This window comes from Neopelma chrysocephalum, unplaced genomic scaffold (assembly GCF_003984885.1).
Source record: "Neopelma chrysocephalum unplaced genomic scaffold, ASM398488v2 Primary Assembly neopelma1_84, whole genome shotgun sequence".
Taxonomy (NCBI): Eukaryota; Metazoa; Chordata; class Aves; order Passeriformes; family Pipridae; genus Neopelma; species Neopelma chrysocephalum.
This window is the reverse complement of record NW_020897746.1, coordinates 9503234-9525026: the sequence shown is the minus strand read 5'-3', so window position 1 is coordinate 9525026 and position 21793 is coordinate 9503234. Positions and strand designations below refer to the sequence as shown.

The 21793-nt window shown below is 50.0% G+C and overlaps 1 protein-coding gene across 4 annotated transcripts in view; it reads left to right on the top strand.

Annotated features, from left to right (window-relative positions):
- The first annotated feature begins 3298 nt into the window (after positions 1 to 3298).
- RGS9 (regulator of G protein signaling 9) overlaps positions 3299 to 21793 on the top strand; it is a 32286-nt gene continuing 13791 nt past the window's right edge. For all 4 annotated transcript variants that reach the window (XR_003535603.1, XM_027691722.1, XM_027691723.1 and 1 more), the window contains exons 1-9: positions 3299 to 3418; positions 9400 to 9496; positions 12106 to 12156; positions 12326 to 12432; positions 13167 to 13218; positions 14258 to 14316; positions 14709 to 14785; positions 16219 to 16300; positions 16496 to 16558. Coding sequence is in view for 3 of the 4 variants with exons in the window: in XM_027691722.1 (XP_027547523.1) it covers positions 3356 to 3418; positions 9400 to 9496; positions 12106 to 12156; positions 12326 to 12432; positions 13167 to 13218; positions 14258 to 14316; positions 14709 to 14785; positions 16219 to 16300; positions 16496 to 16558 (651 nt within the window). In the remaining variant the exon portion in view is untranslated. The remainder of the gene's footprint in view (positions 3419 to 9399; positions 9497 to 12105; positions 12157 to 12325; positions 12433 to 13166; positions 13219 to 14257; positions 14317 to 14708; positions 14786 to 16218; positions 16301 to 16495; positions 16559 to 21793) is intronic.

Genomic DNA, 21793 nt, shown 5'->3' with positions numbered 1-21793 from the left:
TTCCTGAGCTCTGGTCTAAATTTTAAAACTAATTTTTTGACACAACTCTCATCTCCAGAACTGCAGAGGTCTCCTGAGTTTCTACAGCCAAGTCATCTAAGTCTTGGGTAGTCCCTGACTTCCTCCCTCCTTTCCCCTTCATGTTCCCCTTGGCTGGGCAGCTCTCCAACACCTCCCAGGTACGTCATTCCCAATCTCCTGGCACAGGAGCGTGGCTCTCAGCGTGCTGCACAGCAGGAAGGGCTATTCCTGTGCTGAGGATGACGATGTTCCCTGGAGAGGGCTCAGCATCATCCAGGTCAGGTGTTAACCCAGCTGCATCCTCCCACCACAGCAGCCGGGCTTCTTCTCTAAGGCAGAGTGCGTAAGGTCTTTCTCTGTTTGGCTTTTTTCCTTCCTCTTTGCCACTTCTTTCCTTAGCTTTCCTGGAAAGCCCAGGAGTGACAGGAAGCAAATGCTGCCCATTTGTGCTCTTCCCATGTGGCTACTAAGGAAGCTTCTCATTTTGAGTGCTTGTACCCCACCAGGCAGGACAGCAGACCCTGGAGATATTCCTTTAACCACTGCCTTGCTGGGAGACTTGAGACTGTCACGTCTTTATGCCACAGTTTGCGCAATTTTTACTTTTTTTTTTTTTTTTTTTTGGTAAACTGCTTTGACATCTTCCTGGAAGGAACTGTGTGCTGAAATTGAGCCTCCACTTGCTGCTCTCATCGCTTCACTTACGTTACTCCTTCCTTCCCCTCAGGGCCGTCCCCAGTTTCCTTAGATAGAAAGGTAGTTTACTCACCACATGCCTTTTGTGTTGCATGATTCAACTTCTGATGTGTGAAGAAGGGGCAACCACGTAGGAAATGTGATCTTTCAGAAAAGGGGGGATTCCCTCCGCGGTGCTTCCCATGAGAGAGACTGTCGAGAGTTGTGAGCAGGTCTGTTGAGAACCATCACAGCTTGGGGGGCTTCACAAGGAGAGCAGAGAGACAAAACCCACCTCTCAATCCCCAGCCCTGTGCAGTCTGAGAGGGTTCTGTGGGCTCTGCAGAGCTCATGGACACGCACCATTGCCCTGTGATGTGATGACTATGAGTGTGTTTCCGCCACAGCATCATTTGCCTCCAGCCTGAGGTGTGAACATCCATGGAAACTTGCAGCTACATAAATAGCACTGCATTTACCGCAGAAAGTGGGTACTGGGAGGTAAAGGGAACTCCCGAGGGGATGTGTTTCTACATTATCTGTGGAGCAGGAAGGCCAGGATGAACTTAGGGAGTCAGAAATCAGCAGAGAGCCTGCTGCTATTGCTGTTCTCCACCACTCTTCCTGCTGTTCAATCCCTTGCTTTCTCTACCAACAAATTCACACATAAACAGCCAGACCGTGTCAGGGACTATGGAATTCTTTGCTTTCCACAAGTGTGGGTTTTGTGATTAGAGGCCCAGGAGTGTCTGCCCTCGACAAGCCTCTATAATCTGATTTACGTGCCTCATGCTTCACGTAGCAGATCTGCCCAAGAGCATTAAGCATTGGGGTGGTTCACCTGGGCACAGGTGAAATGTGGTTCATCTCTGACTGTCTGTTTGGTGCTGTGGGTCATTCGCAGATGTTAATAAAGCTGAGTTTACATTGGACATCTTCTATAGCAGGGACACCAAGTAGCTTTATAATAAAGAGAGAAATACCCAGAAGCTTTATTAAAGCTCATCAGAGACAACTAGAAATGGAAAAACCCCACACCTGATCTATGAGGGGGTGTCTGGGGGATCAGCAGGATTTAAAATTACCAGGATCTTTGGAGCTCAACAGGGCGGAAGAGCTCACACCTCAGCATGAGCTTTTCAGAGCTATTTCTCCTGGATTTCCTGCAAGACAATTTTATTTCTGAACTCACTAGTAGACCCAGTTTTCAAATGTTTCTCATTAATAAGACACCTGTATTCCTCAGTGGAACCATTAAAGTCAGTATTTTGGGTTGAAATGACCATTTTTATTCCTCTGAGTATGTGGGGCTTGTGCAGTTGGTGGTGATCCATCCTTTGCTTAGGCCAGTGTTTGCACCTCACCTGGAATATTTCTGAGTCCTTCCACCACCACTCGTATAACAAAACAAATTGTTCTGTTTTAAACTACAAATAGTTCAGAGGAACAGCGGGAAGGAAATCCCACCACTTTCTGAAGAAACCGGGAAAACAGAGCTCTTGGTTTCCCAGTGCTGCCAGTCAGGTGCTGTTCCCCCGCCCATGGGCATGAGACAGCTCGGTTTTGAGGAAGCACTTTAACCCCGTGGTCTTCCTCTCGTCACCGTTCGTCACCATTTCCCCACGTGGAAAAGCCACCAACTCCCCAAACCGCCCAGCCAGCTCCTGCATCCACGGCTGAGCTGCCCGAGGTTGGTGGCACTCAAGGGGCAGGACACGCACCACAATTCCCAGTCACAACTCCTTGGTGCCTGTGTTCAGCCCGGCTCCACACCAGGAGTGCTTTGGGGAGAGATTCTCCCTTCTCCAGAGGAATGAGCAGTGCACAGGGTCTTTGCCAGCTGCTGCCTCCCCCTCCCCAACACCACCTGCTCTGGGCAAAGGGCTGTTTCCAGTGTGACTCCCAAACTCGGCTCTCCTGGACAGCTGCTGGCACCCAGCACCTTCCAGAATGACCTTACACCTTTGTTTTCTCTGTCACTTCAGCTCATGCTGCCCCCCAGCCTGACCCCCAGAGCCAGCTGGGATCCACGGGCTCTGCAACAGGTCATGGCCCCAAACTCCTGGGGATGGGGCTGTCACCCCTCGGACCCCACACACGCAATGGTGCCCCGGGGGAGCCGTGGCCAAACAGGATGCTGTGAACACAGCCCACTTCAGCCAAAGCAGTGCCAGCGCTGCCCTGGGCACCGCATCACCCCACTTGGACCATTGGCCTTCCATCGGCCCTCATCCCTGCTCCAAACCCAGACCTAAGGCCCTGCACCCGGCCCTGGCCCCCTCCTTCCATCTCATTCCACTCCATTCCATTGCACCACACTCCATCCCATCCCATCCACCCCATCCCATCCCATCCCATCCCACCCCACCCCACCCCATCCCATCCCATCCCATCCCATCCCATCCCATCCCATCCCATCCCATCCAATTCCATTCCATTCCCATTCCCGGCTCCTCCGTGCGCTCCCTCCAGCGCCCCCACGCGGCCGCCGCGCGCCACTTCATGCAAATGAGCGCGGGGCGGCGGGCGCTGATTGGCTGCGGCGCGCGGCGGTGGCGCCGCCCCCGGCGGGTGTGGGTGCCCGCAGCCAGGTGCGCCCGGCCGGGGCCGCTCCGCCGCCGTCTCCGCTTCGCCACCGCTCCGCCGCCGCTCCGCCACCATGACCGTAACACGGCTCGACCAGGGCCAGCGATACCGCCCGCGGATGGCCTTCCTCAAAAAGGTGAGCGCCGGGACGGCCGCACCGTTATGGGCATCAGCGCTGGCGGGCACGCCGGGGCCGCGTCCGGGCGGGGCGATGCGGTGCCCCGGGCAGCGCTGGCGGTGCTTTGGCCGGGGTGAGCTGTGTTCACAGCATCCTGCTCGGCCACGGCTCCCCCGGGGCAGCTCTGGGCGTGTAGGGTCCGAGGGATGACAGCCCCATCCCCAGGAGTTTGGGGCCATGACCTGTTGCAGAGCCCGTGGATCCCAGCTGGCTCTGGAGGCCAGTGTGTGCTGAAGTAATGGAGAAAAGAGAACTGTAATTTTGTTTATTTTTATAGCTTAGCCTCAGCTGAATGATTCTCCTGACACGTTTCCTCCCCCTCCTATATTTTTCCCCAAAACCGCTCAAACGTGTTGTTTCCCGGGGGAAAACCCATCACCTGCAGTGCCAGGCCAGTCAATGCAGCTCTGGGCCAGTTGGTCCAGTGTGTGGTTCCCAGTGTTTGCAGCTGATGTCTGCTTTCAGAGGATGTATTACAGCCAGTGTCTGTTCTCTGCCTCCTTCCAGTTTTTCAGAAAAGAGCGTATTTGTGACCAGAAGCACTCTAAGGCGTGGGAAGAAGTATCGCCCACGCTTTTGGGTGTGATGTGTAATTTTGTAAAGCATTTGGTGTTTTTTTTTCTGTAGCATTCATTCAAAAGCATCACCAGTTGTAGTAAAACTGGTATCTGCAGATTTTAAAAAGCAGAGTGTTAAGCTAGCTTTTCTCCTACTCGCCTCTCCTGCCTGTGGCTTATCCTGTTGAGTGGAATTAACTGAATTTCCAGTGACAAGTACAGCCACAGAGTTGCTGTTCAAGTTGTAGTTAGCTCTCCTCAACGCCCATGACCTAAGGAGGATTCCAGGGGTGAAGGAAGGGGAATTTGGGGCTGTTCAATGCTAAGATATGAGCCTTACATAGCAATGTGTGCTTTTCACTGCTTTTTGGTACAAGCAGCGTGCTTTTTACGCCAGAGGAAGTAAAGAGGGTATTTTCTTTGGTGCGGCGTCTTGCAGGGTAAATTTGGCTGGGGAACCCTGCCAAGGGAAATACTCTGGGCCAAATTCTGCACTGAGTAATACTCTGTGGAGTTGAGTGCGGGGGTGCAGAGGAGAAGCTGTGTGCTTTGAGAAAACAGCTGCCAGCAGCTGTGCTTCAGCTGCTCTGTGGGAGTGCAGCAGCCTTTGCAAATTGCTCCAAGTTCCTCAGGTGGGAAGACCTGTCAGGGTACAGCAAATTGCTGTTACAGAGCGTTCACCACTCACACAGAGCAAGCACCACTCACACTGTGAGCAGCGAGGGGGTTTCAGTAGTGCCTGTGCTTTGCAGGTCTAAGACCTGTTAGCAGTAGGAAAGGAAGCTCCTGGGTGGTCAGCAGAAAGGCCCTGGCTCTCATCTTTGCTTTCGTTCTTCCTCTGTTTTCTCCAGACCTTGGAGAAGCTGTGTTTGGAGCCTTGGCTGTTCCGTGGCAGTGTGGTCTGTGTGCAGACAGCCACGTCCTCAGAGCTGTCTGGGTACACCAGGCACCCTTACAGGTTGCCTGTGGTGGGAGCTGAGGATGCTCAGCATCCAGTGAGCACCTTACAGGCTTAAATCCACAAGGACCTAAAATCCTAGAGAGAAGCTTTGTTAATTGCTTAAGCCCGTGCTCACGCTTTGCTGCCAGCTGACACACAGGGGATCCCTGCCCTGCTCTCAGGCTGCTGGCCCCGTGTGCCTTTCTGTGGTGCTGCTCCAGCATGAAGCTCATGATCACAGCAATCCTGCCACTGACACGGGGAGAGGACAGGGGGTTGCATTAGCAGTGCTGTGTTCTTGCTGTGAGGCTGCTCTGCACGACTTGGGCTGGATGTGGAGCTTGGTCTTTGTGGATGAACCAAGGGGGGATTGGAGAGCCCCCTCCAAGGCCCTGCAACACCTGCTCATCCAGCAAACACTCATGCTGACACTTAGGCTGCTTTATTCTATAAACTGTCTTGGTAGGGAGAATACTGGCACAAAGGTCTGTTGGGACAGAAGCCCCAAAATGCATTTTGGCTGCATGCTCTTGGCTGGATGCTGGGAGAACTTCAATGAGCCCAAGCCCTTGGTGCTTGTGCCTGCCCCAGGGTCAGGGTCTGGCTCTGTTGGGCATCCCCTGGCAAAGCTGGAGGCAGGGCTGTGCTTTCCAGCAGCTGCTGGGCTGTGTGTTTTTCCTTGCTGTGTTACACGAGCTGCATTGTGACTCATACCTTGTGCGTAGGGCTGATGGATTGGATGCTGTTTGCCTTTTCCCTCTGCCTTTTCCTTACTCTGGTCACCAGTGGCTGCTCCCAAAGCTGCACAGCAACCAGGGAGGGACCATCCACAGCCTGGCTGGGGGCTTTTCCAGCCAGGCTTGGCTTCTTGGGCTTAGACCTTCCAGCAGCTGCTGGTCCTCATCTGCCTGGGCATTTCCCAAGGTGTGCCAGCACCTGATTTGTGTTTTTGCTGTAAGGAGCCATCCAGTGGGCTCCTGCTCTCTGTTTAAGCGAGACCCTGGATAAGGCTGAAGCTGAACCTTAGGTCAAGCTCAGCATCATCCCATCCTCCCTTTCCTTATCCCAGGTGGGGAGATGCTGGTGCTGCACCTTTCTTTGGAGCATCACACCAAGCATGACATGCTCTGAGCAGTCTTGGTGAGAGCCAGTGTGCTCAGCCAGGCCAGACTGTAGGAGGAGCCAGCTACAGCCCTGCCCTCCCCATTCACACATTTACTTGCCTTGGCTGAGGGATCACCACGTGGGATCAGGCTTCCTCCTCTCAGCTTTAATTAAGAAAAAGCAGGAAGTTTTGGGTGGTTAACAATGGATTTTTGTTATTTCTTCTTTTTTGCCGATCATCCATCAATGTGCAAAGCAGGGTTGGTAGTTATAGTCCTAGAAAACAATTGAATGAGCCTTTGAGGGCAGAGTTGGGATGAAGGACTGTATTGTTACCTTGGAAATCAGAGCAAGGGGGGCTGATCCTTGCAAACAGTGACAGGCAGGGAGGGGGGCTAGAACCAAACAAATACACACGATGGAGAAGGCAGCAGATCTTTAATTATAGCACCAGGAGTGGACACTCAGCTGGGAGCTGGAGCCTGCTGGGAAAATGATCTTTCTTACATCTGAAGCAAAGATGCCTCTGTCTGAGTTAATGCTGAGAGGGGGTGAACTCCTCACCTTGGAAATGTTTTGCTCTTGCATGTCAGAGTCTCAGCACCCAGATGATGCTTCGGTGTTGTAGATGCCCTGACCCTGGGGCAGCTGGTGGGTGTCCGAAGGGTAAAGCTCAGGGAAACAGGGATGGGAAATGCACCCAGGGTAACTCAACCAAGCAGTCCATCAGTGTTCATTTGCCCCCACTGCTCCGTGCCATGGGACAGTATCCATGCTGGATCCATCCTCCTTCTCCAGAACCACGAACAGCCCATCAATCACTGACCATTTGAGCTCCCACGTGCTCCTGAAATTCAGTGATGCTTTTTCTTATCACGTGTGAGTTTGAGTTTTGCTTTGCACTCAGTGAGCCCTGAGTGACTTCCTGCAATCAGATGACAGACAGTTTTCTTGTTGCTGCTTTGTGGTTTTCGGGGTGAGGTCACCCCATGAAGAGATTCTTTTGCTCTGAAGGGAGAACTCCATGGCTGTCATGCCCCATGGTGGCTCTGTGCTTGAGGTGAGCTCTCCCCAGAGCCTGGCTCTTTTGGAAGTCCTGATATTTACCTCTGTGTGCATCTCCACCCACCAGCCAGCACCAGGAAGTGGCTTCTGGCTCTGCAAAATTCAAAGCAGGCAGCTCTTTCCTGGCTGAAAGCGTGACAGAATGTACTAGAGCCCTGAGCAAAGCAAGGAAATGCTCCTGCTGGGTTTTAACCAGCCCTCCTGGCCTCTCACCCATGCCAATGGCAACTCCTGGTCGCTGTAATCACCAGTGTTCCCTCAGGAGAAGAGACAGGCTGAGTTTTGATCAGCAAGGTGAATGCTTTGCAGCCCTAACAGCAGCTCCTTCCTTTTTAATGTATATAATTTCTCCAGTGACAAGAGGGAGTGTGGCAGGGTACGAAGGCGACAAGAGCTGCTGGTTGAAGGAAGGGAACACGCTGTGCTGGGAGGCTGTGTGGGTTTCTGAGCCAATTCCCTGCTCTCAGCTGGTTAAAGACCTGTTTGAGCCCACCAGGGAGGAACAGCAGCCCTGTGCTGGAGCTGGATGTGCTGTGCCACTTGTAGGGAACAAGTCCTGGCTGAGCCTGGTGGGACCTGCCGGGTGGTCGCAGCACTGGGGTGTGGTGGGGATGAGCAGGGCTGTGTTTGCCCCCTCTATCCATGTGCTGAAGTGTTCCCTGCTGAGTGACTGTGCAGTTATAGAGAGTAAGTGACTTCCCAAGATACCTGAGAGGCTTAGAGGGAACTGAATCTGAATTTCCTAAATTACCACCCTGCCTGCTGGACCATCCTACCCCAGCTCATCCCACACAGCTCCACAGGCATCTCTCCATGCACAGCCTTGAACTTGCAGAGGCTGAAATTGTGGGTTCTGTTGAAAGGCCTAAGAAAGTCTGCATCACTTTGGGTCTGGTTTTGCTATTTTAAAATATTTTGTATACGTATTTATACAAATATTTGTGTGAAATTTTACCAGGCTTCTCTGTTTTAGTATTAATTTGTCACTGCCTTTAAAAGCAGTTGAAAATCCAGTTTTACTGGCAGGCCCAGGGTGCATCCTGTCACTACAGCTTAAATCCTCACTGAACTTGGCAAGACTTGGGAACAAAGTCACTGTGGTGCCTGTGAAGACAATGCCCTTCATTATGCATGAGTGTCATCAAGTCACACTCATTAAATCCTCTACTCCTAGTTAAAAAGCTACAGCCTCACCCAAAATGAATGTGCAGAGAGACCAAATTGGTCCTGTTGAAACAGCTTTGATTTAGTATCCTTGGAAGCAGAAGACAGAAAGAAGAGCATCATCCCCAAAGCCAGTGCTCTCACGGCACTCGGATGATCTAAAACAGGGAGATGAGGAGCGTGGCCCAATCCACCCATCTGAGCAGAGGATCCCAAGGGGAAGCGGGGGCTCTTGTGCTTTTGGGATGGTGCTAGTAGAAAGTAAAAAAAAAAAGATCTTTTAAAATAATTAAAGATAATTGGAAACCAGAAATAGGTCTGGCCCTGAAGGTGATACTCATCCTCTGTTAAAAGCATCCCTCAGGAGTCCAGGTGGGAGATGCTGCCAGATGGGATGATGTTGCTCTGGATGGTGTGTCTCTGCCCCATCCCTGGAGGGACTGAGCTTTGCTGCCCACAGACCCTGTCTCAAAGCTGTGAGTCTCAGGCTGTGCTGTCTCAAAGGACAGGTCTCATCCCTCCCACCCCCCAATTTGAGCTTCTTGCTCAGCCCCAGAGCAAAGCAATGTGCTTCTCTTGCTCTTCTGCAGTCCTGCCTGGTGATTATCAGCAGACCAGAAACAGAACCTTTGCTGTTTGGTCTCCAGCCAAAATATTGCTTATATTCATGGTGCATGGTGCAATATCTACAAGTCCGTGCACAGCTGGGGGATCTGTGCAATAGAAGCACAGATTCTGTTTCCTCCCCTTTTTTTTTCTTTCAAATTGCCCCAGCAAAGAGCCCACTGAGCCAGAGAGGAACATTTATGGGTAGCAGAGATTTTATTTTTTTTTCTCTTAACTCAGCTCTCATGGAGTGGTTGCATCCTGTCCCTGGTCTGCTAACCCTGGCTGTGTGTTCAGTGGGAGGGAGGGACCCTGTGAGTCAGTGTGAGAGCTGACATGGTTTGGAGGTGGCACCTCTCATGGCAGGGGGGAGGTTTGGAGAGGGCTGTGGCTGTCGAATCCATTCCTGTGGCACATCACTGCCCACCCCTCTGGAATGCTGCAGTGGTCCTGGGGCTCCCTCCTGCCCACTCCTGTAATCCATCCCATCCCATGCTTTGCAGATTGAAGCACTTATGATGGAGATGCAGAGTCCAGACACAGGCATCAAGACACAGACACAGACAGTGACGATTGCCACCATCCCACATGCTGTGACAGGTAAGAGCTTCCCTGGGGGAAGGGACCTGGCCAGGGAAGTTCAGCAGAGAAAAGCTGTGTGTGGACCCCATGGCCAGGGTTGCCAGTGCCTGGCTGAATGCTGGAGCCCTTGTTCCCAACAAATATTCGCTGTACATCCTCTGAGATGTACCTGCTCCCTTTATCTCATACTCACTTGTGTCTCACTTCATTCCTGCTCTTTGAGTCAGAGACACAAAGATTGATAACCTGCACTTTCAGCTGTCTCATGGGGGTTAACTCAAGTGACCTTGCTTGCTTTCAGCATAGAGGTGAGTAGGTACTGCAGCCTCCAAACTTATCATATTCCCAGTGAGGCTGGATCACAAATAAAGATAAATATTAAAACCCCATTAAAATAAGCAGCCTGGAGGCAGACTGAGAGATGGTACTTTAGAAATGAGCAATAAGCAATTAGTCTCCAATTTAATGTTTACTCCTAGTAATAATTTTTCTTCAGTAGGCAGGAAAAGCACAAAATACTCAACCCACTTCTGTGCCTCTAAGTGACAGCTTTGCCTCATTCAAGCAGGCTGAGGAAGCAGCAGACAGGAGCTGTGCTGTGTTCAGCTTTACAGGCAGCTCTTATCTCAGCCTCCTTGTGCCTGCTGCTCCTTTCACTGGGCACTATCAGTACCTCTGCTTCCCTGCCCTCCAAGCCTCCACAAAAGCTCTTGTGAGGAACCCTCTGCTGTAAATATTCACACATAACTCTTACCAAAGTTTCTTCCTCCTGCTTTGGTCTCTCTGCAGCGCTTTGAAATTCAGAACAAAAACTCCCACTGAAACCAGTGAGTTTGCTCCAGGCGACTCAGGAGACTTTCCCCACTGTGTTTGCAAAGTCTGGTAGGCCCTGGGTGTTCTTTGCCCCAATTTTTTTTTTTTTAAAAGCGAGGATGCAGAGGCACTGAAGTAGCTTGCCCATGGGTAGAGTCAGTCGGTGAAAGGGTCAGCAGAGCTCGGACACATCTGAAGCTCGTTCTCAGCAGCAGCCTCCATGCATTGCAGTGCAAACCACATCCTGGCTCACACAGTTATTATGCAGCTGAATTTGGTGGAGGTTTGCATGTACAAAGGAGCTGGCCTTGCCTCCCAGAGCTGTCAGGGAATAGTTAAGGCAGCGCTGCAGGGAAGATTCCCCTGTGCTGAAGATGACGTCCCACACAGATTAAGTGAAGGGGAACAAGAACTTCTCTTGATGTCTGCCCAGCATGAAGCACCACTTCCTAAAAGTCCATGGCCAGCTGGTGTGGAGGGACAGTGCCTGCTGGTACTCATCCTCTTTGCGTGCTGTCTGCTTCACATTCTGGTTCCTTAACTAGAAGTGCTGCAAGTTGCCTCTTGCATAAGTCATAAATTCTAGTCCACTTCTGAGAGGCAAGTGAGTTCCAGTCCCTTTGCTCACTACTCTCTAAACTGTGATATTTTTAGTGCTGCACAAGCTGCATGGATACTGATGGACTTCTGGGTGTTGCAAAGGAGACTGATTCATGTCTAGCGAGGGTCTGGTGAAGGCATTGGAGCAGTGGACACAGATCCACTGGAGAGAGCCTGGCTCTGCGTGTGCAGGAGGCCAACTAGTTAAATTCACTCAAAGTCAGTAAAACAGCTCACAAATAAACCTCGATGTTGAAAGTGCACCTTTGGGGGAAAGTGCTTACAGAGAGAGCTGTCTAGAAATGAGTGATGAGATAATCCTTTAATTTCATCTATTTCAGGAAGCAGGCAGTAGGATAAGAGCTCTGAGCCCCTATTAGAAAGTTAAGTCATCATTGCAATGTCAAGAAAGGTCGACACCTCAGTCTGCAATCCTAAGGGAGGTCTGGAAGGAAAGACCAGTAATTGATCAGGGAACAAGTGCATTTTTACCCTCTTTAAATGGAAGGAGGTTCATGAAATTTGCCCCCCAGAACATAAAACTAAAACTGCTGGAGATTTATGCTGACTGTGGGTACGACTCCAAGAAAAGAACTGGGAGAGATAAAATGTGTGTGAATGCAGAAATCTTGTCTCTCTTTGATAAATCCTGTTACCACTGCAGCTTGGGTCTGGGATTTGGATATCCCTTCTGCTCCTTCAAGGACTCTTAGAGGACCAGTCACTGGTTTTCTATAAAACTGACACAGAGCTGTGATCTGTGAATCTGGAGGTTCTTTGCAGTTAATGCAGGTGATGCAAAACAAGGGGCACTTCACTTTCCCTGGGTGTGAAGGCCTTTGCATTGCTTAAGGCACTTCACCTTCCCTGGGTGTGAAATCTGTTGTATTGCTTAAACCCTCCCTAAGCCACTGGTGAGGGTTTAGGTGCAGCTCAGGCCAGGTGTGCTTGTGCACACTCTTGCTGTGCCATCCCAAGGTCACTGCCTGCCTCGGGCTCCCTCTCCCAGGGAATGGTGAGGGACAGGATGGCCAGTGGGAGCCCAGCAGTGCATTTCATCTGTGCTGCCTCGTGTGGTGCATTTGAAAGGACATCTGCAAAAAGGGGTCTGTGCCCTCGGTGGGATCCAGAGCTCGGTGAGGGGTGAGGGCTGGGGAGGATCTCATTTTCACCCAAGGATTTCAAGCACCTGATGGGGTTTTTTTGCCTTGCAGGTAATGATATATTGCAGTGGATCCTTCAGCGCTTGCAGATCACTGCAGAAGGTGGGTAAAAATGTGAAAATTGAGGTTTTTTCAGCTTTGAGTTACAAAACCTTAAGGTCTCCATAGGCAAAACCTTTTAGATGAATTCTTCTCCCCTGCATAGGAGCTCACTTTTAATTCCAGTGCAGTGTTTCTGTGCAATCAAAACGTCTGCCTTCTCCATTTTCAGAGGCACTCCACCTGGGAGACCTGTTTGTCAAATATGGATACATCTACCCTCTTCAGGAGCCAAAGAACCTCACCCTCAAGGCAGATGGCAGCCTGTACAGGTTTCAAGTGAGTTGCAACTTCTCTAAGCTGTTGTGAGAGGGTTCAGCACTAGTTTTTATTAAAAAGAGGCAGCTGGGGCAGTTCCCCAGGAGCTGTAGTCGTGAGTCCAGGCTGTGCAGCCCTGCAGTTGTTCAGTGTGCAGGAGGAAGGGATCCACAGAGAAGCCTCAGAGTGCAGTTTACAGGGAACCTGGGATAGTTTCTTCAACTAAATTAGTGTACTTGTTCAGCTTAATAATATCTGTGCTTTCTTCCAAATGTGTGTTCCCTTCCAGGTCTTAAAGTAGCAAATGGAATTGCTGGTTGGAAGTAGAATGATCTGGGATCATTGAATAATGAATATACAAAAAGCACAGTAATAAGGGGATGTTTTCAGTGTTTGTGGTTGGACTGTTTCCACTATGATGGGAAATCAGAGTGCCCTCACTGGTACTTGGAATGAGGAGTCTGGTTCCCACATGGTGCCAAATCAGGCTCCAGCATCTCAATCTGAGTGCTCAGCCAGCAGGGAGAGGCTGTCCATATTAACTGATGGGAGAGGTGGAGTGAATTTGATATTGGCAGTTGATTCTCCTTCTCTAGCTGTCCTGCACCACAGTGCCAGCTGACACACAGCTAAGGAGCTGAGGCTCTGAGTACAGCAGAGGAGAACGTTCCTCCCTCCAGTGTGGGTGGTTCCAGGTGCCTCTTGGCATGAGTTCAAGGCCTTTGTGCACTAACCAGAGACTCATTTCTCTGCAGACCCCCTATTTCTGGCCCGTGCAGGGCTGGGCTGCTGATGACACAGACTATGGTGAGTTCTGCACTGCTCGTGTTTGGGAGGTGTAGGGACAGCCCGTGGGTTTGTGCAAAGTCCTGCACCACGTTTACCCTTCCTGTCCTTGTGCTGCGTCTCCTCATCCAATACCAGCCCTTACTTTTATTTCATGCTCTCTTGTGAATAACTCTCAGTAGTGCTGAATTGAGGGTGTGACAATCTTGTGGTGGCCTTGATGAGAGAAAGTGCTTAAGCTCTTATGTTCCACCAAGATCCATCAGACAGGAACACATCTGAATTACCTTCCTGGGCAGGGAAGACTTTAAACACAGGATTAGATTTCCCTGAGCAGTTAAGTGTATTCCTGGATCTGAGCCCAAGACTATCTTCCTGTAGATTTGGATCAAACCCTGCATTCAGAGATGGTTCTTTCTTTATAGAATGCACAGTGGCTTCCAATATCTCCTGATGGCTCTTACCATAGAAATCTTATGTTGCCTTTATGATGCTTTTTAGTGTAAAGCTGGTCGTGAAACTTGGGCTGATGAGCTTGGTCTGCTGCCGTGGGCTGTGCAGTTCACAGACTGATTTGTTTACACCAACATTGTCCTCTGTGGCTTTTATCTGCATTAGGCTGCAGATCTCCCGGGGAAATAAAAAAGCCCATTTTTAGATTGGAATGTTTTTATTAGAACTTGAGCAAAACACTGGCCTGTGTTCGGGAAGCTTGGAGGTCAAACTCTGAAGAACCTCAACATCTGAAGGATTTGGTCCAGTATCCCTTGATCCATGAAAGCCTGGCTGAGTTCCCAAAGGAAGGGTGATTCCTGGCAGAAGGCACACGCCGCCGGTTCTGCCTGGCTGCTCCCAGCCTGGGCATCCCCGACAAAGTGAAAGCACCGAGTTCTTTTTTCTCCAGTGGGCTTTTGTGAGCCTGGAGCTCATGATTAGGAAGATATTGTAGCAGACAAAGACTCCTGGGTTCATCATGTGGGTAGATTTTTAATTGTTTTAATTGTTCTTGGACTTGTTGGTCTAGGTATAACTGACTGCTTGTTTGGTTCTCCCTGCACAGCAATTTATCTGGCAAAGAAGAACATTAAGAGGAAAGGGATTTTGGAAGAATATGAAAAGGTGAGGAGATCCTGCACTTGTTCCATGACAAGCCCCTCATTTGCTACAGCTTTAGCCCTCTCTTGCTAATGGAGCATGGCAAAAAATCACCTCTTTAATTGCATGAGGTGTTACTCCAGCAGTATCAAAAGCCCAAATTTTGCAAGTGTAAAAACAGCCAGTACAGATAAATGCTGTGAAGTGAATTATAATTTTAACAGGGGTAATTGCTCTCCTTGCAATGGGATTTTTGAACTGTTGCAATTCTTGTAATTACATTCAGAACAATCCAGATTTCCTGGCTCATTTACCAACTTGGCCTCCTTGAGCTATGGAGAGTCAAGAAAACCCCGGCATGGGAGTGCCCTGGTCAGAATTTTCACACTAACTGCTTTTTTTAATTTTTATTCCAGGAACATTACAACATGCTCAATCAAAAAATAAACTACAAGTGGGATTTTGTCATTATGCAGGCCAAGGAGCAGTATAAGTGAGTTGACTTGCATTCCCTTGTTTGAATCACTGGGGAGGGTACAAGGAGCAGAGCTTGGCTGTCTTGGTGCACAGTTAAATTACCCTTCAAAAACACCAACTGCAGCTTTAAAATGACTTTTAGGAGAGGTTTGGATTTTGCACCTGATGTGGCTCCCTGAAGAAGCCGAGGTCTGATGCTGCAGTGTGCAAGCCCTCGTTAGGGACAGCTTCAGTTAGCTCAGTGTTGTCCAGGAGCATTTGTGCACCAGGCCACTGGACTTAGGGCCTGTTGTTGGTCTGGATCAGTTATTACTTGCACATCTCACAGCTGAATGGAGTGCCCTGAATGAAGAAGCAGTAAATGCTCCCCGCAGAAAACTGAGGAGAAAACTGTGAGGTGCATACTGAGACACCCAGCTGAAATGACTTGATTTTAGAAGCTGAATCCTTCAAATAGGAAAGTTAGTGAATGTTAGATGGGATTACTCCTTTGGGCATAGGATCTTTCCTACTCCTGAGGATCTCTTTTACCTCCTTTTACCTCCCAGCTCGGCAGGCACTGCCTCTGCTGTTCAGCAGCCTCTCTGTCTTCCCTGGGATGGCAGCCAAGTCCCCGGAATACAGCTCATCAGATAACTGTCTCATTAGACACGAGACTGTTGTTCTTGTAAATTGAGGTCAGACTTGGGCTAAGGGATGCCAAATGCAGTTTTAAAGTCAGATACCGAGCCTGTGTCTGAACTAGCAGATTAAACTCGTCTGCGGCCGTTTGCTGGTGCTGCTGGGGCAGACTGGTGAGAGCAGCCTGCATCCACCCTGCTCACCACAGCAGGGAGGCCACATGCAAACAGCCTGTTGGGAATGCTCCCTTCCCCATGCTAAGTCCCAAACTGTGCCCAGGACTTTTCTGGGAAAGAATTAGTTGGTCCAAGCCCAAACCATGCTAGTGCCTCTTCTGTTTAATTGTAGAGGTGATTTGGGTTTTGGTGCCTGGGAAGGCTCCTTGGTACCATTTCCAAATAATTTCTTGTGAGAAATGACCCCACTTCGCTGTGAGACAGGGATGAGACGTGTCCAGGATGTATCTCTGTGTGGCAATATCCTCATATTTTGCCCGGGGACATCGGAGATGGATCAACATGAAGCAGCAGGACTGATGGAAAATAGCAGATTATCAGCATAAAGCTACCAAAGGGCTGCCTGTCTAATCAAAAGGGGATGTGTCTGCTCCCAGCTCAGCTCAGGAAGATGCTTGATTTCTCAAAAGCCATGTGTGGCCATGTGAACATGATCTGCAGGCCCAGAATTAGCTGAGGCAAGATGTGATCAGGAGGCAGCATCAGAGCGTCACGCTGGGACCCATGGGGCAGGGGAGGCTGTTCCCTGTTTCTCATCCCACTGGTTTTAGGAGGGGAAAAGTCACATATTCCCCTGTTGTTGGCTTTGCAGGGCAGGGAAGGAGCGGAAGAAGGAGGACAGGTACGCCCTGGACTGCCAGGAGAGAGCCTACTGGCTGGTGAACAGAACCCCCGTAAGTAGAGGATGACGGGGGGTGACTTTACTGCGCTCCGAGTGGGGCATTCCCAGATTCAGGGGGCAGAGCTTCCCAGGGCACAGCTGGCACTGGAGCCCTGCGGGGCTCAGGGGTCTCCTCGTTCATTTGTGGGATCCACAGACTTCAAACCAAAAGAGTCACAAAGCTGTTGATGTTTCTTGTTCATCACAGCCGGGCATGCAAGATGTCCTGGAGTACGGAGTAGACCGTGTTACTGATCCCAATGAAAATAAGGTAACCCAGGTGAGACAGCTGTTTGGTTTTTTTTATTCACACCTACTCAATTTGTTCAGGAGGACACAGAGAGTGTCCCTGGGACTGTTGTTTTTTTGGGCATGACAGGCTGAGTGTGTCAGCTCAGCTGTAACAGCCCAACAGGCCAGAGGTTGAGGTCGTCTCGTGTGGGAGGTGGGGCCTTCAAAATAGGCTTTGGCAGCTTCTTGTGGCTTGAAATTACTTTGTCAGCTTTCTTGCCACACCAGTTAGTGTGAGTGCTTGGCTACAGGACATGTATTCTTTGCTGGTGAGACTGAATTAGGGAATCCTCTATCTCCAAGTGCTCATTGCTGCCTTTTTATTAGGGCTGAATGAATTGAGTGGGGTTGTGGGGTGTAAAGGGTCAGGGGAAAGATCCAGGTTTAAAATCAAAGGACAGAATACCACCAAAAGGGTAATTAATGTGTGGTAAGAAGATGAAGATGTTGGTGTGGTGGATGGGAGACACAAAATGTTGCCAAAAAAATGCATATTATAGACTTTAAAGAAAGAGAATTAAAGAACTGAAACCATGGAGGCTGTAACTGGGTGAACTGGTTCAGTGTCCACAATAACACAGTTGCAGTCAGTGGATGAGGAGCTGGAGCTGCCTTTCCCTTTCTCCTTCAGTCCTTTGAAGTGATCCTGTATTTGTGCACTTGACTGTGTTCATTTGGAAGCAAAGTCAAAACATCTTTCAGCAATTAAATGCAAATGTTACTGTGATCACACTCAAGGTATTCCCACAACTTCCCATTTTTCTAACAGCCTTTAAACATCTCAGCAGCCAGAGGCAGGATAATTGCTTTGGCCAGCTGTGTTCTGTTGCTATAGAGACTGAAAAGGAGCAAAGTGTAGGCTTGGGGTGTATTTTATTTTTCCTTGCTGTAAGTAGCAGCTGTTGAAAGCCTTTTTTTAAATCTTTTTTAAGAGTAAAGAAGCGGTGGAAAGAGGAGTAAGCCAACTCCTCGCCCACAGTTTTACAGCTGACACGGAAAGGATTTTAGGTTTGCAAACGGTCTGAAAGCCCACAGCCATCTGCCAGCTCCAAGAGGAAGTGAGCTGAGGGATCTCTGTTCAGTTCTACCCTGGAATGAGAGGTGGTCAGTCCCCCCTGTCAGTGGAGGCTCCAAGGAGGGCATAAACCAAAAGACACCAGCTTTGGGGTGACTTCACTGCCCTTCCCCTTTAAGCTGGTCTCTGAGCTGGTCTGAAGAGGGAAAGTTCTTCTTGCTCCTTTTGCTTTTGAGAGAGCGATTGACAGCACATGAGGCAGCCAAAAGCCCACATGGAGTCTCCTTTGGACAGGCAGCTTTGTTTTTTAACTTCTTGCAGGCTCCTCTCACAGACACCTGTGGCTCAACAGCTTTGGTGAGCAGAAAGGATGGGCCAAGCTCTGATTTGTGTCTCTGTTCCTGCTCAATCCACCTTCACTTTGTTGGCCAAATAATTGGGGTTTTTATCTTGGCAGTTGAGAAAGAAAATTATTATTTTTTGACATCAGAGTGACTTCTTTGAAGCCGATATTGGCACGAACATCTTTCACTTGCCCAGACCCTTTGGTGGGCTGCTCCCTCCCTGACTGATAGAGTCCTCTGGGGATAAACAGGGGCTCGAACTCCTTTGAAGGGAACTTTTATTACTGACCCATGGGCATCCCTTGCTGTTATAATGAGTTAGGGGTTGTAGCTAAGGCAGAAGTAGCCATCCATCGAACAGCTAATTAAGTGTTGCTTTAGCCTTTTGTTACCCAGTTCTCAGACTCATGATTGAGCCTCACTGCTCACAGAGTTACCAGGCAACTGCCAGACCCGCTGAGTGCCTGCAGGTTCGTGCTCAGCTTCTGCCTCCTGTAACCAGAGTGTTTCTGAAAGGTGCTTCAGCTCCCCCCAAAATCGTTCTTCTGGATTCAGGGGCTGCTGAATGAGATGCCCTGGGTTGTTGTACACAGCAAATCAGCCACAGATCAACAAGTCATTGCTGGCCTTTAATTTTATAAGTCCCTGTCAGTTTGGCTGATAAAGTTCTGCTGCATCATCACATCTTTGGAAAGAGCAGGGCCGGGAGCAGATAAACAAGAGGGGGGAAAACTGGCCTTTGGAGTGAAACTGGGCGTATGGACTGTTAGGGATTTGCTTTCCAGCTGCTGGGCTGGATGCACCAGCACAGTGGAGATGAGTGTTGAGATGATCTCGTGCCAGACTTGGGATTTGCCTCTGGGCTGTAGGGAAAGGCCACGTCTGCCCCCGAGGAGGGGTGTTGGTGTGTGCAGGGGCAGCTCTGTGTGCCACAGTGCAGCTTGCAGTGTTGGAAGGGCAGTGCCCACAGGTTTGCCTTGCACTGAGCTCCAGGGGGAGGCCGAGCTGAGCTGCCCCTGCCCCGTGCTTGTGCAGGATTCCTGGGATCAGCCTTACATCTTGAAGAGCTCCGTGCTGTGTCTGTGTCGGGATTTGCAGTGTCCTGGTCGGTCCAAAATGAGCTCTGGACAACAACCTCTGCTGGTTCTTCTCTCCAAGCTCCATCTGGGCATACACCCCAAAGCTGTTTCCAGCTGTTTATGAGCTCTGTAAACAGGGAATGGTGGCCAGACAGGCAAAAACATAATGACCATCACCTCCCCGGTGTGGTCAGGAAGGCCCACGCCGAGAGCAGAGGAGATCCATGCGAATGGGTGGTTGGGAATTAGCAGATATCCCAGCTCTTGTTGGAGCTCGTGGTATCAGCCATGTGGATCAGGTCCAGGCACAGGCTCTGGAGCAGGTCCTGGCTGGCTCCCAGCTGAGCTCTGCAGCCTTTGTGCCCCGGGAGCGCTCAGCCAGAGGCACTGGGGTGTGACAAGGCCGGGCAGGGTGTCCTGGGGGCCACGATGTGTCCCAGGGAGGAGGAGGAAGAGGAGGAGGAGGATGTGTAACAGCTCGTGGCACTCGCCTGAGACAGACCCAGGCCTTTCACTAATTGCCATTTTGGTTGGAAGCCTGCGGGGCGGGGGAGCTGATCCGCGGTAATTGCGATAAGTCACTCGTTAAGGGCATTGCAAAATTAATCTCATTATGAGAAATGAGCCTTTTGTTCCAAATGTGATTTCCTCCCAAATGAAGGGAGAGGGGGTGGGTGGCGCAGGGCACTTTGGCACCGCTGCAGCCAGTCATGGGGGTGAGGATGGGTGGGGTGATGGGGACCACTGGCAGCGCTCAACAGGACACAGAGAGTATTCAGGGTCGCTTGGGGCAGCAGTGAAGCTGAGAACTGGTTGTGGGAGCACTGTGGGAGAAAGGGAAATGAAATGATGGGCAGCTCTGGGGTGAAACAGCTGAGATTCTTCCCAGTTACTGTCGATTTGGGAACAGGAAAGGGCTGAGCACAGCCAGCACCTGCAGCCTCACGGGGTGCTCAGCACTGGGCTCCCCTTTGGTTCTGCTGCAGTTCAGTGGTGCTCAGCCCCCTTTTCTGGGTGAGCCTTGGCACCCCACCAAGGCCCTCCTGGTTTTCCCAGGCCCAGCTGTCCACCACACTGCCCTCCACACTCAGACAGTGGCAGGAGGGGATTCTTGGTGTAGGGTGCACTTAAAAAAAAAAAAATAAAATCTTCCCTCGTTTGCAGACATGGCATTAGCTTTGATTTTGACTCACCCACATATAATTTTTGTATTGTCATAGCATTTTAATTCATGCCTTTCCTTTTCTATGTAACATTTAACTTACTGTGTTCTTCTTCTCTTTCCCACAGCTGTTTGTCTCGTGTGTGTGTGGTGTGCTGCCAACCTCTCAGACCCTTCTAGAAGATAACACAACTTTACTGCCACATGAGTTGCCTCCAAGCCCCTATGCCAGCACCCACCTCTCCTCACCCCATTGCACCAGGCCTGTCCGAGGCCCCCCTTGACAAAAAAAGTGGAGGAAAATAGGTTTTTTTAAAGACAAATAATGATTTTAATATGTTAAAGTCAATGCCTTAGCCACACTTAAATTCCATCAAATGCAACTGTTCAGCTGGCACTTGTAAACCTGATGAGGTCTGGCTTATATCTCATGTTCCCCAAGGAGATAGGGAACTCCTGTTGTGCAGGAGGCAGCTGGCCTGCAACAGAAACACAGGTCTCTAAAGAGGACACTTCTAAGGCAGTAAATCAGCAAATTTCTCTTCTCAAGCAGGTGATTTTTTTTTTTGCCTTCCATTTCTATAGTCTGTCTGAAACAACAGCACTGTAGAAATGGGGGGAAGAAATGGTGTCAGCGTGGAAGGTGACCTGGCATCAGGGGTGCAGCAAAGAGCAGAGGAGGGTGAAAAGCTGTTCCTTGCTTATGGGTCCTCCATCATTTATAAGATTTATAAGATATCCCAGCAGCCTGTGAGTCAGTGAGGGAGGTTTGCTGTCCTGTTTGTCCCTGCTGAGATGATGTGTGCTGCCACATTCGGAGCTGGTCGTGGCATTTCCAGCAGGAAAAGCTTCCTCCCTTTCTCAAAGCCAATGTGATTTCTGTTGGTGCTGCTCTGGCCAGGCTGGGTCAGTGTTAGGGTCAGATGGGTTGGCTCCATGGTAGTGCTGTAGAGATTGACTGATCTGCTGCATATCTGGCTCCTGCTGCTGAAATGGTGAGTGTGCCCTCCCAAAACCAAGCAAGTTTCAGCAAAATGTGCATATTTTTCTTCCATGTACAGAGCAGTTTCTCCATCCTGAGCAGGACTAGTGATGATGGTTAAAATGCAAAAGCAGGTCTGCACCACGATGGTTCCCTCACAGAGCAGCCCTGGGGGAACATCTTCCCTTTCCAAAAACAGGGGCAGCTCAGGGTGCAGGTTCTCTGGGGAGATGAGGGGAGAAGCAGAGCTGCCTGTGGCATTTGGTACCAGATGCTTCATCCCTCACCTCTCACAAACTTCACCAAGGAACTCTGCAGACCCCTGCCTGCCACAGGGTTACTTTGATAGAACTTCTGAGATGCAGATCTTGGCTAAAACGGGAACTGAAGAACTGAAACCCCTCCCGAGCCTTTAAAGTCTTGCTGGGAGCATCCCTGACTTAGCCTGTCTTTCCTTCTCCCTTCTGCAGTTTATTTCACACAAAGTAACTGTGCTTCAAAGGAAGCTGTGTGAATAAACACCCTGCAGTTAATTTCTTGCCTTCAATTGCTTGCTCATTTGTGGATGACATGTAACATAGTCTGAGTTATTCAAATCACAACGTAAACACCCCTTGCACAGCAGATACTGCT